The sequence below is a fragment of the Corythoichthys intestinalis genome, chromosome 1 (assembly GCF_030265065.1).
Source record: "Corythoichthys intestinalis isolate RoL2023-P3 chromosome 1, ASM3026506v1, whole genome shotgun sequence".
NCBI lineage: Eukaryota > Metazoa > Chordata > Actinopteri > Syngnathiformes > Syngnathidae > Corythoichthys > Corythoichthys intestinalis.
Window position 1 is genome coordinate 41784538 of NC_080395.1, and position 17819 is coordinate 41802356.

The following is a 17819-nucleotide window of genomic DNA, read 5'->3' on the forward strand; positions in this document are numbered from 1 at the left end:
TATGTGATGGGTTGTCCAATTTGTACTTTTATCACAATTTTCTGTAACTGGTGCTAACAACCCATAACCTCAAAAACATTGCTTAGTGTATTTCAGGAGTGTTAGTAGTTCCATATTTGCATGTCACTGAGAGGTTAAAGATTACATATACAGTATGTTCCATCCAGAACTAGCACATCTATTCATAAAGAAAGTGCAAATAAACCTACGCTGAACATGCACACGCCATATTTGTTTGTTAAGCGGAAGAGAACATATCTTCGTCCTCTGATTGGCTCTCGGCTCTTAAAGCCAACATTCCACAGTAACTTCCCCACTGGCCAAGTGTGGTGTCTCACTCACCTGGGCTCCTTGTGCACTGTGTTGAGCTGCCCACTCCAAGTTCACAGTTCCTCAGGCATCACTGATTTCATCGCAGGCTCTACGCTGGACTGAGTTTCTGGCCGAAACATGTTTGTATCACTCACAACCTTCGTCTCTCTGCTTGGCTTCTTGTCACTGCATCCTACCTCTGGACAGGTAAGTGCTCTATGGAAAAAATGAAGAAAAAAGTAGAGGATTTAATAGGGTTTAAGATTCCATTATAATCCATGCTCAACGAGTTGTACTGGGAAGCCTTGTGCCTGGCATAACAAGCGGAAGAAAACTTGGAATGAGTCTTTGGTTACGCATTAGTAGCAGGAAATTAGCACTAGTCTATAAATACACTGAATATACATAGGTGTCAGTGTCTAATATGCCTTGAGTACCAAAGCCTCTTAGTTTAATTGCAGCTGACAGAAATGACAATGTTGGTTTCTTTAGTTTTACTCAAAAACTCCAGCCATGTTTATATCAATGTACAGTGTGTATACAGTATAAGAGTAGTTTGCCGATATTTTTGTACATAGGAAAAAGAGACCAAGATCAGGGAACAGGGGCCTGTACAGCAACCTTGCACTGCATACCTGCATGCCTCCTACACGCTGTGCTAACGTCAACCGTACATGTGAAATGTGGTAGAAAGAGGCCTTTGACAAATACACTATAAACACCAGCCAAGTCCCTAATGACTGAAGCCTCTCCAAACCTTGTTGCTGTCCAGATCAGAAATGTGTTTCCAACAAATATTGACTCTCCTTACGTAACTTGCTGGAAAACACATTTTCGGTTGCCTGAAAACATGCATGATTTGATAGGGCAATGCATATATGAAAGATAGGATTAACAGAATTTTTTTTTTTTTACAAACATACTGCTACTTCAGCACATTATTGTCTGTTTTTTCCCCTCTTTTATAGTCAATTTAAGTAGCACTTCAACCTATTATCAATCTGGTTAGTAGCTCAGCCGATTATATCTGTTTGCATGCACAATCAAGCACAAATCTTCCATTGATCTGGCCTTCGGAGGTAGATTTGTGTCTTTTAATATTCAATCAAAAAAAGTTCAATCAAAATATATATTTTCAGGCCAAAAAAAAAAAAGAGTCATTTTAATCAAAACAAAATGCGTTTGAATGCAAAAATAAATTTGGGACTATTAAAAAATATATATTAGAATTTTTTGTTTTTTGTTTTTTTGATTGAACTGAAGTTTTTTTTTTTTTTTTTTTTTTTTTTTTTTTTTTGATTGAAACGACTTTTTTGATTGAAGTCATGTTTTTTTGCATTTGGGCCATATTTTGCCTATGAAATGTGTGTCTTTTTGTGTGGGGACCATATTATGGGTAGGACATTTGTGTCTAAATCATTCAATCCCCAAAAAAGTTTCTTCAATCAAAGAAAATAATCATTTGCAAAAATAAAATTTTGAATGCCCTTTTTTTTAAATGGAGAAGGTTTTGAAAAAACTTTTTGTTGTTGTTGTTGATTGAATCATTTTGAGACAAATGTTGCACTTCGCTATTGGTCAGACATGTTCGAGTGACAAGTGGCTACACCAATGGCGTATTTCTGAAACGCTTGAAGAAGTAAAAATCATTCCCACCACTCGTCGGGCCGGCCCGAGCCCTCAGTTTGAGCCCTAGCCAAAAATAGAGCGCCTCATGCAGACGACGGGTTGGATGCATAAAATGTGGCCCAAACGCAAAACATTACTTCAATCAAAAAAGTTGTCTCAATTAAAAAAAATATATATATAATTATTATATATCATATTAATATATTTTTTTTAATTTATTGAAAATATATATTTTGATTGAAGCAACCTTTTTTTTTTTTTTTTTAATAATTAACATACAAATATACCTCCATACAGGCCCTAAGATCTACTTTTTTTACCCCCCCAGCTCTTACAAGTGTAAGTATGAGTGACCTAGCATAGCCGATGGCAAGGACATGTAATTTTCAGGTTTTATCAGTTTTGCTGAGTCCTCTTATTTTCTGTGATACCATACAGTTACATAAGTTTTTCCTGTCCAACTAGGACCCAACCACACCACATCTGACAACAGGGAACATTCAGTCTCCGATTTACAGTACACGCTTGTGAAGAGAGACATTTCATCATGCAAATACTTAAGTTGGGCAAACATCTTTGATCCAACTTTGTTTTACTTCAACATCAAACAGCACATGCCTGTCCTCCACTGACAGTCAGTAGTCTAACATTTGCAAATGTATTTTTGAAAGATTTAGTCCTAACATTGACTCTGTACTTCTGGTTAGACCTACTCACTGCCACTTTCTTGAGTCTTATCCAAGCAATGTCCTGTTGTATTTGTCTTTGTTAGACTGATAGTGTTTTTTTACGAGGAGCACAGTGACCCCTAACTATAAATTTTAGGGGTGCAAAAAGAAGATTCAGGGGCGCACAACTTTTCTCTATTTTTCACTTTTCAACCGATACTTTTATACTAAATGCATAAAACTACAACCCTATTAATCATTCTCTATCAGTTTTGACATCAACCAGTGTACTGCTTAGAAATGAGGTTTACATGGGAATTTTGTTCAATTTCTGCCGCTGTCACCTGGCACTACAACCAATCAGCAACGGATCGACAAATCACCAGCCAACCAGGAAATTGACATCAACATGGCACACTTTAGGAGCAACTGTCAACATTAGGAGCGTATCATTCTTAGCAGTGTGCGACCAGCACATACTTTATGATACCTTTCGGCATGATTTCTGGGACGTAAATAAAAAAGTAGCAGTATGGGAAGTTGTTGGCACGTGTCGCTTGCCACTGCAGTCGCACCGCACCCCATGTGTTGGCTTTCAGCTCAACGGCGATGTCTTTTGCATTTCGCCATCGCTTCCCATGTGTTGAGCCCTGAGTCGGACTTATTCCCCCCGTCGGACTCCTTTGAAACAGTGTTGGCGGGTTTGTTGGAAAGAAAGTACAGTGGTACCTTTACATACAAAGTGAATTCATTCCAGGACCTTGTTTGCAAGTCGAAATGTTCATAAGTCGAGCAGGATTTTCCCATTAGAATACATTATAATTCCATTAATTTGTTCCACAGCCCGAAAACATACACTAAATCATTAATATATACTGCTGGTACCATTACAAATGGCAATTACACATAGCAAAACAAATAAATTATAAATAAAAATCGGAATAATATAATAATTCCTGAAATAACGTAACAAAGGTTCTAATGTGGCGGATGTGTTTTGCGTGCTGTACCTGAGCACACCGTGTGTCCGACGTGACAGTGAGATAGGCGTGGTAGGGATTTTACTTTGTCTTTTAATGTTGTGTTGTTTTTGGCATCAAGTGCGGTGGACAGTAGGCGTGCTGTGTTGCACAAGTTTTGAAATAAATTATTAGAAACCTGACGAAGCTGACGATTTCTTTGGTGATGTTACCTCAATTGTCGTCTTAACTTATAAAGACTGGTGAACGGAGGTCGGAGGAGGCCCGTCGAAATCACATTCTATGGCCATATTTTTGAGCCAGTTCACGGACGCGTACACCACGCTCATATTTTTCTATCGTTTCAATCTTCATTTCAATGGTAAGTGTCACATCTTTCCTTTTATCACCACCTGCACTAACCTTTGTGAAGCCCATGTTGATTTCTCTCAGAAGAAAATCCGCTGTGCGTCCGTCTTGCAGGACAACAAAAAAACTGCGGTGCTGTCATAAATAGTCGTATTTCGAGCATGCCGTCGGATGTGGAAACAAATGGCAAGTCAAATTATACGTCGGATGTTGAAGGGTCATGTGTCGAACCCCTCGTATGTCGAAGTACAACTGTAGTCACTTTTCCCGCTACCCCAATTATAAACCGCTCCACACAGTGCCCATCCCCACCTTTTTTTTCTTCTGTTTTATTTTCCCTGGCAAACTAGCTTGTTACATTACTGTGAACTAGTGGATTTAACCATGAAGGAGTTTGTCAGCAACAACTAAAAAATAGATAAATAAAACGCTTACTGGTCGCGCATGTGCAAGTAGATGAAAAAAATGCTCGTACTGGCTCTAATTTTAGTCACAAAATGAAGTCTGGAGCCCTGTGTTTACAAATATAGTTTTGTCACAGCTTCTCAATGTATGTGACATACTGTATATATAGATGGCTAAATTTGCTCTGATCTGATATTTGAATTCCAGGACTGTCCAAGCAGACTGGAAATTCAAGGATCCCTGAAGCAGATCCAGAAACTTCTCTCGGCTCATGAAGCCTCTTACTTGCAAAGTGTACGCAACCTAAAGAAGAAAATCAACCTACTGCAGAGTAGCACAGGGAAGCACTCCACAAAAACCGTCAATAGTAAGAGAAACACTGTCTTGAAACAATACTGTTTGTGAATAAATGTATCATTTTCATGTTCTGATTGATCTAACTACAAGGCACCTGCCCAAAACCGGATGTGCCGCCCAATGGGAGGAAGCTCGGCAAATCACATAGTGTGGGCCATGAGGTTCATTTTTTATGTGAGCCAGGCTATGAGCTTGTGGGTTCAGAAAGCAGAATTTGTCAGGAAAGTCTGACCTGGAGTGGCCAGCAGCCAATATGCAAAGGTGAGAGCGACCAACATTTACCAAATGCCATCAAGTGTGTGAAAAATTATATTTGCTTTTCATGTCTCGGGTGTTTTTCAAAGTCAAGTTGAGTCAAGACAAATTTAGCCATAGCCCTAAATCATCAAAAAAGATTCCAAAGGGCTTCAAGGACAAATACTAGTTAATTATTAATTTTAAAATAGAATGTCATGATTTTTTTTTTTTTTTTTTTTTTTTAAACAAACCTCTGGCTTTGTTTTGTTCTTACTCAGAAGTCAACGAATGCGCATCCATCCCTTGCCTGAATGGTGGAACATGTCTGGATGACGTTAACCAGTTTACCTGCCTCTGTCCCAAAGGCTGGGCTGGAGAAACCTGCCAAAGTCCTGTGCCAACATGTATGTATAATATTGTCATCATAATACCAATATTTTGACTTCAGTAGGATACCTGCAGAAAGTACCTAGTACCTTACTGGCAATAAAATGCTATCGTGGCAAAAAAATATCACAAATGAAAATGGAAAAAAGGGAGAGAGTGAGGATAAAGAAAAAATGCAGTGGAATTCAACAAACACAATGTAACGAAAAACGAGCAGTGTTTGTACCTCATGCTCCAGTTGCCTCAAAACATGTCTTGCAAAAAGGCTTTGTTGTACATACTGACAGGACTGTGCTAACTGGCAAACATGCAAGCAAAATTTTGTCATATTAAACTACACACAACTCACTTCAGAACATGCCCACTTAAAGGCATTTCTCTATTTTCAGCAGATATGCTCCACATTAGCAGACACAGTATTAGGGATGGGAATCGAAATCCGATTCCAATTCGGAACCGGTTCCGAGCGTTTCGAGGCCTCGACATCACAATGAAAAAGCCTTAACGATCCCTTTAACGATTCCTATAGACGCGTATTGCGTCGTGACGTGTCTTGTTGTCCAGACGCATCAAACTAGCATGGCGCCAAGAACCACTCGCTCCAAAGTTTGACTACACTTCACCAGGAAAGGGTGTGAAAATGAAAGGTTACGACGGGTAAGCACGAGCATTGCAGCCATAAACATAACAATGACAGCACGTAGGTTCAAACGCTCGAAAGTGTGTCTTCACTTCACGAGGAAAAATTACAACAAAGCGACTTGCAGTCATTGCAAGGTGGAGGTAACTGCATCGGGAGGGAATACGACTGCGCTGTCCTCACAGAGAGGCTAAAGCTCAGTTCTGGCTATACAGCTAGCTAAACTCCCAAATGACGATGTAGAAGACGTTGGTATAATTTGCTGACTTTATTCAACCATCACTTGAAGAGTGAAACTAAGAATAGAAATGAAACAAATCAATTTCGTCCCCAATAACAAACAGGTTTGCATCAATGTAAATCAGCGATGATTAGCTGCGAATAACAGTATGGTTAGCATTCGTTCGCTAGCATTAGGACATCGTTCAAACCACTACACAACTGGATTTAAGTGTCCGATCGCGAGTGAAACCTCAACAACAACAACACAAAAGATGATACATACAGGCGTTGCCTCTGTAGATATTAACATTAACAAAGAACGTAGGCTCGTAGAAGTGTTTCCCTCTCTCACTTCGCTCGCTCACTCGCTTGGATGCGGCATTTCTTCGGGTGCCCAAACTGCGGCCCGCGGCCCAAATACGGCCCGCCTCCACATTTGGTCCGGCCATTTTGAATTTTTTTTTTTTCCTCAATCGTGTTATTTATTTCCTGGCCTTTTTCCTTGAAGAATTCAGAGAGGGTTATTTGGTTATAATCTATTTAATTAGTAGTGTTTTTATTATTAATTATTATTATTATATATATTATTACTCCTCCGTGAGTCATCACCTTATCGTGGTGGAGGGGTTTGCATGTCCCAATGATCCTAGGAGCTATGTTGTCTGGGGCTTTAAGCCCCTGGCAGGGTCACCCATGGCAAACAGGTCCTAGGTGAGGGGCCAGACTAAGCATGGCTCAAACTGACCCCTTATGATGAGAAAAAGAAATAAACTCCAGTTTCCCTTGCCCGGACGCGGGTTACCGGGGCCCCCCTCTGGAGCCAGGCCTGGAGGTGGGGCTCGAAGGCAAGCGTCTGGTGGCCGGGCCTGTCCCCATGGGGCCCGGCCGGGCACAGCCCGAAAAGGCAACATGGGTTCCCCTTCCCATGGCCTCCCCACCTGTCGGAAGGGCCAAAGGGGTCGGGTGCGTAGAGAGTTGGGCGGCAGCCAAAGGCGGGGGCCTTGGCGGTCCAACCCCCAGCTGCAGAAGCTAACTCTTGGGACATGGAATGTCACCTCTCTGGCAGGGAAGGAGCCTGAGCTGGTGGGTGAGGCAGAGAAGTTCCGACTAGATATAGTCGGACTCTCCTCCACACACAGCTTGGGTTCTGGTACCAATCCTCTCGAGAGGGGTTGGACTCTCTTCCATTCTGGAGTTGCCCACGGTGAGAGGCGCCGAGCAGGTGTGGGCATACTTATTGCCCCCCGGCTTGGTGCCTGTACGTTGGGGTTTACCCCCGTAGACGAGAGGGTAGCCTCCCTCCGCCTTCGGGTGGGGGGACGGGTTCTGACTGTTGTTTGCGCTTATGCACCGAACAGCAGCTCAGAATACCCACCCTTTTTGGAGTCCTTGGAGGGTGTGCTGGAGAGCGCCCCCTCTGGGGACTCCCTCGTTCTACTGGGGGACTTCAACACTCACGTGGGCAATGACAGTGAGACCTGGAGGGGCGTGATTGGGAGGAACGGCCCCCCCGATCAGAACCCGAGTGGTGTTCTGTTATTGGACTTCTGTGCTCGTCACGGTTTATCCATAACGAACACCATGTTCAAACATAGGGGTGTCCACATGTGCACTTGGCACCAGGACACCCTAGGCCGCAGTTCAATGATCGACTTTGTAATCGTGTCATCGGACTTGCGGCCACATGTTTTGGACACTCGGGTGAATAGAGGGGCGGAGCTGTCAACTGATCACCACCTGGTGGTGTGTTGGCTCCGATGGTGGGGGAAGTTGCTGGCCAGACCTGGCAGGCCCAAACGTATTGTGAGGGTCTGCTGGGAACGTCTGGCAGAATCCCCTGTCAGAAAGAGTTTCAACACCCACCTCCGGCAGAACTTCTCCCTTGTCCCGGGGGAGGTGAGGGACATTGAGTCCGAGTGGGCCATGTTCCGCACCTCCATTGTTGAGGCGGCCGATCGGAGCTGTGGCCGTAAGGTGGTTGGTGCCTGTCGTGGCGGCAATCCCCAAACCCGCTGGTGGACACCAGCGGTAAGGGATGCCGTCAAGCTGAAGAAGGAGGCCTATCAGGCCTTTTTGGCCTGTGGGACTCCGGAGGCAGTGACAGGTACCGGCTGGCCAAGCGGACTGCGGCTTCGGCGGTCGCCGAGGCAAAAACTCGGACATGGGAGGAGTTCGGCGAGGCCATGGAAAACGACTTCCGGACAGCTTCGAGCAAATTCTGGTCCACTATCCGGCGTCTGAGGAGAGGAAAGCAGTGCACCATTAACACTGTGTATAGTGAAGATGGTGTACTGCTGACCTCGACTCGGGACGTCGTGAGTAGGTGGGGAGAATACTTCGAAGCCCTCCTCAATTCCACCGAGACGCCTTCCTTTGAGGGAGCAGAGTCTGGGGACTCTGAGGTGGGCTCTTCGATCTCTGGGGTTGAAGTCACTGAGGCGGTTGGTAAGCTCCTCGGTGGCAAGGCCCCAGGGGTAGATGAGATCCGCCCGGAGTTCCTAAAGGCTCTGGATGTTGTGGGGCTGTCATGGCTGACACGCCTCTACAACATTGCGTGGACATCGGGGACAGTGCCTCTGGATTGGCAGACCGGGGTGGTGGTCCCCCTTTTTAAAAAGGGGGACCGGAGGGTGTGTTCCAATTATAGAGGGATCACACTCCTCAGCCTCCCCGGTAAAGGCTATTCAGGGGTGCTGGAGAGGAGGGTCCGTCGGGAAGTCGAATCTCGGATTCAGGAGGAGCAGTGTGGTTTTCGTCCCGGCCGTGGAACAGTGGACCAGCTCTACACCCTCGGCAGGGTCCTCGAGGGTGCATGGGAGTTCGCCCAACCAGTCCACATGTGTTTTGTGGATTTGGAGAAGGCGTTCGACCGTGTGCCTAGGGGAGTCCTGTGGAGGGTGCTCCGGGGGTACGGGGTACCGAGCCCCCTGGTAAGGGCTGTTCGGTCCCTGTACGACCGGTGTCAGAGTCTGGTCCGCATTGCCAGCAGTAAGTCGAATTCGTTCCCAGTGAGGATTGGACTCCGCCAAGGCTGCCCTTTGTCACCGATTCTGTTCATAATTTTTATGGACAGAATTTCTAGGCGCAGCCGAAGCGTTGAGGGTGTCCGGTTTGGTGGCCTCAGCATTGCATCTCTGCTTTTTGCAGATGATGTGGTGCTGTTGGCTTCATCAAGCCGTGACCTCCAACTCTCACTGGGGCGGTTCGCGGCCGAGTGTGAAGCGGTTGGGATGAAGATCAGCACCTCCAAATCCGAGACCATGGTCCTCAGCCGGAAAAGGGCGGAGTGCCCTCTCCGGGTCGGGGAGGAGATCCTGCCCCAAGTGGAGGAGTTCAAGTATCTTGGGGTCTTGTTCACGAGTGAGGGTAGGAGGGAGCGGGAGATTGACAGGCGGATCGGTGCAGCGTCTGCAGCGATGCGGACTCTGCACCGGTCCGTTGTGGTGAAGAAGGAGCTGAGCCAAAAGGCGAAGCTCTCGATTTACCGGTCGATCTACGTTCCTACCCTCACCTATGGTCACGAGCTGTGGGTCGTGACCGAAAGAACAAGATCCCGGATACAAGCGGCCGAAATGAGTTTCCTCTGCAGGGTGTCCGGGCTCTCCCTTAGAGATAGGGTGAGAAGCTCGGTCATCCGGGAGGGGCTTGGTGTCGAGCCGCTACTCCTCCGCGTTGAGAGGAGCCAGTTGAGGTGGCTCGGGCATTTGGTTCGGATGCCTCCTAGACGCCTCCCTGGAGAGGTGTTCCGGGCATGTCCCACCGGCAGGAGGCCCCGGGGTCGACCCAGGACACGCTGGAGAGACTATGTCGCTCGGCTGGCCTGGGAACGCCTTGGAATCCCGCCAGAGGAGCTGGCTGAAGTGGCTGGGGAGAGGGAAGTCTGGGCTTCCCTGCTAAAGCTGCTGCCCCCGCGACCCGAACCCGGACTAAGCGGAAGATAATGGATGGATGGATGGATATTGTATTATTATTTTTATTTTATTTACTTTCATTCCGTGAAGAATCCAGAAAGGGTTATTTGATTGTGGCTTTCTTAAAAACAATAATTTTTTTACATTTATGCACTTCTGCAATCGTCACACTTTTTCTGTTACAAACTGACCCCGGCCCCTCATCAGAGAAGGGAAAAGTTATGTGGCCCTCACAGGAAAAAGTTTGGGGACCCCTGCTTTAACACATATTGCCAAAGGCAGAACAACAACCTATCTGCCAATATATACCAATATTTTTTATTTCTATTAGATAAATGTTTCAGTAAAATGTTACACATTCTTGTGTATTTGCCACTTATTGCCACAGTTAACATTGAGGCTTTAGGCCTCTTTTGATTTCGTTGTGAGTTTGTAAGGTTGTGAGTTCTGATTAAACAAACTCGATGCCAATCAAAACGTTTGTTCTTTTTCCCCAAATTAGAATTGATAAGAGAATCGATAAAGAATCGAATCGTTAAGCAATATCGATAATGGAATCGGAATCGTAAAAATCCTATCAATTCCCATTCCTACACAGTATGGATCGGAGCACTGTTGCGTGATTCTTTATTCTTTTATTTAAATTATCAGTACAAAACAAAACTGATAAATCCTATTGCCCAAATACAGTATTGTGTCGTCATGAAATTGGTGATTTACACTCATCCGATATTGGTTGCAATTACGTTTCTAAACATTGCTGTTTGTAAAGAAACATGGTTGTTTTACATCATTTTCCATATTAGAAGCACTTTGGACAATGTAAAGGTTCAGAAAACAGCACTATGAGTCCTTTCCATTTATCCTGTAATTATGTTGCACAGGTTATTTTAAACTCATTTTAATGCGAGAATTTTTGTTTCTTTCTTTCTTTTTAATATACATAGCTTGTTCTCATTACTTCATATCACCAAAAGTTGACAAAGCTGGGGTGTATACATTTTATATCCATATTGTTTTTACAGCTCTTGTGTTGGATTTTGTTACATTGTGCAGTTGTACCTTAAAGAAGCGTGAGGTTCACCACAGATTTATGTAAATCCAGAGACAGCACCTTTTAAGCCAGGCATTTCCTGGTCCACTAAAGGAGATTACTCTGCTCAGTGGTTAGGTTTGCCAATACAAGCCAATACTACAACCCACAACGTAGGATTTATTGAATTTAAGCCTGAAGTCCTAGGCAGTTTCCGGGTGAGTGACTGTCTTCTCCCAAGACACAGCTGTGGAATACAAAGAGACTTGATATAGCCCAGTTTATATTGCCCCCCCACCCCCTTTTCCATCAATTTCAAGGTGTAATCAGCTAGTGTGTTAAATCTAACGCCGATTTCCAATGACCTTTTCTGACTTCCTCCTCAGTCTTTGCCACCTTTACCAACACCTCCGCTGCCACATCCCCAGCCTCGGCTGCTACACTAGCAGCTGACACAGCTGGCTCCTTTGTGCGCCCATCACGCTGCAGCACCGTGCAGGGGACCACCCACTGCACTTGCGAGCCAGGATATACCATCTCCGGCAGAGATAGCACTACTTGCACTGGTATGACTAATTAGTGATGTCAAAGCTAAAACCCTCAAGCAATGTGTTTTCACATTGAATGAATGCGTTGTGCATTACAGACATAGATGAATGTGAGCTGTTTCATAACGGACAGGCTGGGAAACTCTGTTTACACACGTGCGTGAACACCGCTGGAGGTTACCGCTGCACTTGTCCTGCTGGATATAATGTGACCCGCGATGGACGCAGCTGTAAAGGTGCATCTCTGTTATGACATGTCTCCTTGTTGGATTTCCATATGGTGCGTATTAGGCATGTGCCGGTATGAGATTCTGACGGTATGATAACCTTAAGCAAAAATATCACAGTTTCACGGTATCACGGTATTGCAAGTACAGCTCTAAATGTATTACTTTGACTTGGAAAAAAAAAAAAAAAAAAAACTTTTTCCATTGAAAAGGATTTTAGTTTTTAAAAACATATCAGCAAATTGGAACATAAGTATAATGTTATGTTAAAATAAATTTTAAAATAAAAAATACTGAAATATTGTAAATAACTTTTTTTTTTTTTTTTAAATGCAGTCCTTTAGGTGAGCCTAAACCTACAGCCACAGCTCAACATTATTACCATTAGAACAAAAATACTGGTAATTTTCCATAAAAAGTTTGTGTGTACGACTCGTATCATGTTTACATGATACACACACTCTCTTTTAAACACAGACAGTTGCCAGAGAGAAAAAAAAACACGTTTTACCACCGCTAGACACATTAAATACGCTGAAGTTAACTCTTGTACCTGGTGGGAAACTTTCATGACAGTGTTTACTGACCTTTAATTTTGTATAAATACGAAATCATATTGGAGGTATTGCCTCCTCGGCAGCCACCCTCCGCAAACATGTTTCATGTCGGTTGGCCCTCCTCCTCTAAGTCGCGGCCGTCTGTAACTTTTCTGTAGCCGAAATATTCCCATACCAGCGATTTCGTTTCCTTCTCCTCCAGCCATCGTGTAGCACAGCTGACTCACTGACACTGAGCAACAACCGGTGGGGGAGGGTTGAGCCTTACAGATGCCAGCGGGGTATTTCTCCATGCATTTTTGGAAAATAAGCTATAGCTAGAACCTTAGGGACGGTATGACGGAAATTTTCTGCGGTTTTGAAACCTTGACGTTTTCATACTACAGTATACCTTGAAACCGGTAATCTGCACATGTCTAATGCGTATGCACACAACTTTTGTTTTTAATAGGAACCTAGACATTTCTTAAAGTGACAGACAACAGCTATCAGAAATGAGCTTCACGTGAAAGACGGTTGCTCAAAGTATGCAAATCGTGTATTTTTTAAACCTCGTAAAATGGAATACTCTTATGTTTTGAATACCCCAAAATGAAACTGCTTACGAGCGCAGCCCTTTTGTGACCTCAGTCATACCAACACACATATACGCTGATACACTCGAGAACATGTGGGACAATGTCACAATAGGTATCGATGACATAATGAGGAAGGCCGAACAATTTGGGATACATGCATTTGATTGGCTGGAATAATCTGCCGCCCCATTGGGCAACCACTTTCTGGAATTAATGGCCTTTAATTTATATGTTTACCCTCTTTTTGTCCAATTGATGAAACCAGATTCTTTCCACAAAGGTAATGTCTTTCCCTTTAACGATAGGTTATTCCGCACTGCTGAACTGATGTGTGATGCATTCAGGCTTACGCTGTCATCAGGTTTTATCAATTTCTATAACTCATTCACTGCCGTTGACGGCAATAGACGTCCAATCCATGTGAACTGGGAGCGGCTAGCAGCAAATGATCGCCAAATGTTAACATGACCCATGTCCATTGAGTTGGACGTTGATCACCATCACTGGCAGTCAATGAGTATTTAAGGAAAAAGTCAATTAATCCATCAAAAACATGTGACTACAGACGTTAAGAAAGGTAAAGATATTGTATTGAAACGAAGCATCAGGTTGTGTGTGCTGTCATTTATTTAGCACAATTAACGGTTCGCTTACTAGTGGTGGCAACTGACCTTTTGCCACCCACAAGTACATGTAACATCAAGGTGAAAGGGTCAAAAGGGTAACAGCCTCTTCTCCTGAGTGTGTTTCACAGCTCACCTCTTCCATTTGTTTATTCATCTAAATTGATTCCTCGCGCAAGAAGTGATTGACGATACATTTGTGCCTACTGTATTGCTTCTGCCTCCTTGCAGACATCGATGAGTGCGCCAGCAGACAAAACAACTGCACTAGGGATCAGACGTGCATCAACACATACGGCGGTTTCCAGTGTGTTCGTGTCGACTGTCCAAAAAACCCTCACGCTTCGTACGTCAAAACATCACCAATGTAAGACTGACGGGCTCACTCACTGTCCAAAACATTTACAACAACAATTACTTGGGTCCATCAGGGCCAATGTTAATTCATTGGATGCTATTGACAGCACCAGACGTCCAATTCATTTTGACTGGGAGAGCCTACAAGCAAATGATCGCTGCTAGCTCTCCTTGTCAAAATGAATTGGGACATTTAGTGCCCTAAATGGTTAAAGCACTCTATTTTCTTGTAGTAGGCCAAAATGTTCAGGATAAAAATAGACAGAGGTTTTAGTATTTTTTATGGATTGGCCTCACAGGTTTTTTTAATTTAAAGCTTACTAACTTCCACGACACATACTCTGCAAATACTATACATATACATAGACTGGCAATGAATGAGTTCAGCACTGGGTAAATGGTATTACACTTAGAAGATCTTCTTAAATATTAAAAAAGAAACATTAAACATTAAATGTCAAACTTTTATGTTAAAGTTGAACACAAGTGCACTGTGCTTGATTATTCACTGTAGCGCAGGGGTGTCCAAACTTTTTGCAAAGGGGGCCAGATTTGGTGCGGTAAAAATGTGGGGGGCCGATCTTGGCTGACAACAATGTATTTGGGCAAATTTTAGCAAGCCATTCTGTGTGTCACATTTGCTTTATTATTATTTTTTTTTAATTAATAATTTCAACAATCTCGCAACTAGCCTCTTTGGCGTTCTCTTTTGACTCTCGGGCTCTGGCGAAATACTGCTGCTGTGAAATTAAACTAGCTTTAAGTTGCTTCAATTTCTCGCTGCGTATCTTCCCTGTAATCTTGTCGTACATGTCAACATGCCTTGTTTGGTAATATCGCCTCACATTGAACCCTTGAAAAACAGCGACCGTCTCTGCAACTGAGGCAGACATAGTTGTTGCGTATGCTACTGAAGAAATAGTCCAATTTCCACCTTTCTTTGAAGCGTCGCAGTCAACTTTCTTTTTTTTTTTTGTTGATTGTCGCCATTTTAGAAAATGTAAAGTAAAGGGTCACACGGGGTTGCGTTGCTTAGAGTGCTGCTGTCTTTTAGTGGGTAAATTTAGTGTGTAAGCTTCTTCATATGCTGGTAGAAGTACAGCCGATCAATTCATTAAATCTGTGTGCAGGCCAGAGTTTATTTATTTTATGACAAGAGGCTGGGGGCCGGATGAAATTTGACCACGGGCCGCATTTGGCCCCCGGGCCGGACTTTGGACATATCTGTTGTAGCGGAATTAAAAAAAAAAATAAAAAAAAAAAAAGATAATTTAAATCAGTCAGTCTTTTGTGTAACCCTATAGGCAGCCTACGTACCACTGGTACTATACTGGTACTACCTAACATTCGGACCACACTTTGAGGATACAACTTTACAATTCTTGGTGATACAATACAAGAACTGTTTTTTTAATCCTTAAAGTTTGCACTTATGACTGAGAGTGTCAACTAAAACTACAATAACATGTAAACTACCTCTCTGAGAAACAAATAAATACAGCTCTTGCATTGTTTCGAAAGAATTTCAGCTTTGTTATGTCACTAACTCTTGTTATCCTTTCTTTCAAGGCGCTGTGAGCGTAATCCCTGTCCCGTGGATAACAAGCTGTGTTCTCAGGCTCCAAATTCATTCTCTTACCACTACCTGGCAGTCGTATCCAACCTGTCAGCTCCCCGTGTCATGTTCCGGGTTTCGGCGTTGCGCCCAATAGGCGACGCGCTTCGCTTCTCTCTGCTAGGTGGAAGGCAAGCTCGACGCCACTTCACAGTCCAGCGTTCAGATCGTCTGACAGGTCAGCTGATGCTTAGCAGCCCAGTGCAGGGCCCTGCCACTCTGGAAGCTGAAGTAGAAATGAGTGAGCTGGAGAGACGAGTCCAGCTTGGCAGGTACATCACCAAAGTCACCATGTTTGTTTCCCCGTATGAGTTCTGAAACAAAAACGGGAAGTTACATACTTGGCACCAAGGAGGCAAAGTTCATAAATAGTAGCCTTCATGGGTTTAAGAAAAACATTAAACAGAAAACTGCATTTAATGTAGTTATCACTATAGCTGTTCTTGCACTGCTGCATGTAATCGATGGCTTTATCACAAAACAATAGCACATTGTTACAGAAATACTAATGTATTGCAATCTTTTAATGGATTCAGCGAAACATTCATGCATTGACATATTATATTCAATGTATGTATAATATATGCATATGCAACAAATTTATTCATTGTGTGTATTGATGTCAAGTCCATGAGAACTAACTCAATGGCTACCATTGATGGCAACACCTGCCAGCCTTACCAATTCAAATGGGTTTGATGTCTATTGCCATCAATGACACTGAAACATGATCATTCACTCAGTCACTTTGAAAAAAAAAATCGTTTTAATGTTTGTTAAAACAGCCATACATGAAAATTAATATGCAAAAAAAATCTGTCAACGGACACATCTTGAAGAGAAAATAAACTTCAAACTGATCAATTTAATGTTACAGTAAAATGTACATTAAGCCTATATAAATGCAGGTGCTATTCATACAAAACTTTATATGCACTTAAACAGATTTAGATTTCCGAATACAGTATGTCAGTTAATTTTGTGAGTGTATTGAGATGAGATTATCATTATTCACTGTATAATTTTGGGGACATTTTTGTTTGTTGTTGTGACATGAGTTTTTCCTGATGTAAAATGGGTGCCTTGACATGAAGTGTTAACTGAAGAAAGTGCTTGTCCTTAGCATTGTCAGGTATGTTGCTGCATATGTGATATCACAAATGGGGCAAATTCTCTTTTATGTAATAAAATGTGAACATTTTTCGACTTGCTCATTAAATAAAATAGACAAATGCAAAAAATGCATTAAATTGTGTGAACAAATTTTGAGTTGTTTTTCTATGTGGCAAAAGAACGTATACTGTTCCTGAAGGTCCTTTGTATATATGGCCTTCGTGGAATTGAGAAGTGCGTGCGAGCTGTTGCAACACTTTCTGTGTCGAAAGGGCCCACAGAGCTGGGCTGTTCTACAAACACTGAACCAAATACAGACTCCTCAAAGAGCCACTATACTCGAACAGTGCATGAATAACCTGACTGCTAAAATTCACCAAAATAACCTGCAGGGTCTCGCTCATGCAAAACAGGGCATGTGTGTGTGTCTGAAACATCTGCTTTACGTATCTCATAAATGCTTCGTAAATGTTGCGTAATATTCCAATCAAGACCTGCCCAGCACAAATATGTAGCTGTAGTTAGTGAGGGAATGTTGCCATCAAACAGGATGTGTTCAAGTGCTGATGGTGCCCCGCGCTGTGACTAACGCCGAGTCACGACAACACATTGGCGCACGAAGTCATCTTTAAAAAAGATGTGAAAACACAGAGAGTGATGGCTAACCCTTATAGAAGATTAGTTATTCGGATGTCCCAATCCAATCAAGTCATCGGACATCGGGCCGATTGCGTCATTTTTCAGAGGATCAGAATTGGGTGAAAATGATCAGGTTTTTAATGTAGAAAATACATTTATGTTTTTCTGCCTCATGCGCTTACAGCCTCTCACGCTCCCTCTTGCTGCTTTTCTTGGTCACCAGTGCAGCTGGCGTTTAGTACTTAAAGTAAAGTAGGGGTGTCAATCGATTAAAATTTTTAATCGAGTTAATCACAGCTTAAAAATTAATTAATCGTAAATAATTGCAATTCAAACCATCTCTAAAATATGCCATATTTTTCTGTAAATTATTGTTGGAATGCAAAGATATGACACAAGGCGGATATATACATTCAACATACTGTACATAAGT

The 17819-nt window shown here is 43.0% G+C and overlaps 1 protein-coding gene across 1 annotated transcript; it reads left to right on the plus strand.

The window, feature by feature from the left end:
• The first annotated feature begins 358 nt into the window (after positions 1 to 358).
• Positions 359 to 16848, plus strand: LOC130926579 (fibulin-7-like). The gene is made up of 8 exons (XM_057851551.1): positions 359 to 519; positions 4550 to 4709; positions 4790 to 4960; positions 5215 to 5340; positions 11516 to 11695; positions 11776 to 11913; positions 13894 to 14029; positions 15589 to 16848. Exons 1-8 carry the CDS (start codon positions 451 to 453, stop codon positions 15950 to 15952), a joined length of 1344 nt encoding a protein of 447 aa, XP_057707534.1. The 5' UTR covers positions 359 to 450; the 3' UTR covers positions 15953 to 16848.
• The last annotated feature ends 971 nt before the right edge of the window (positions 16849 to 17819 follow it).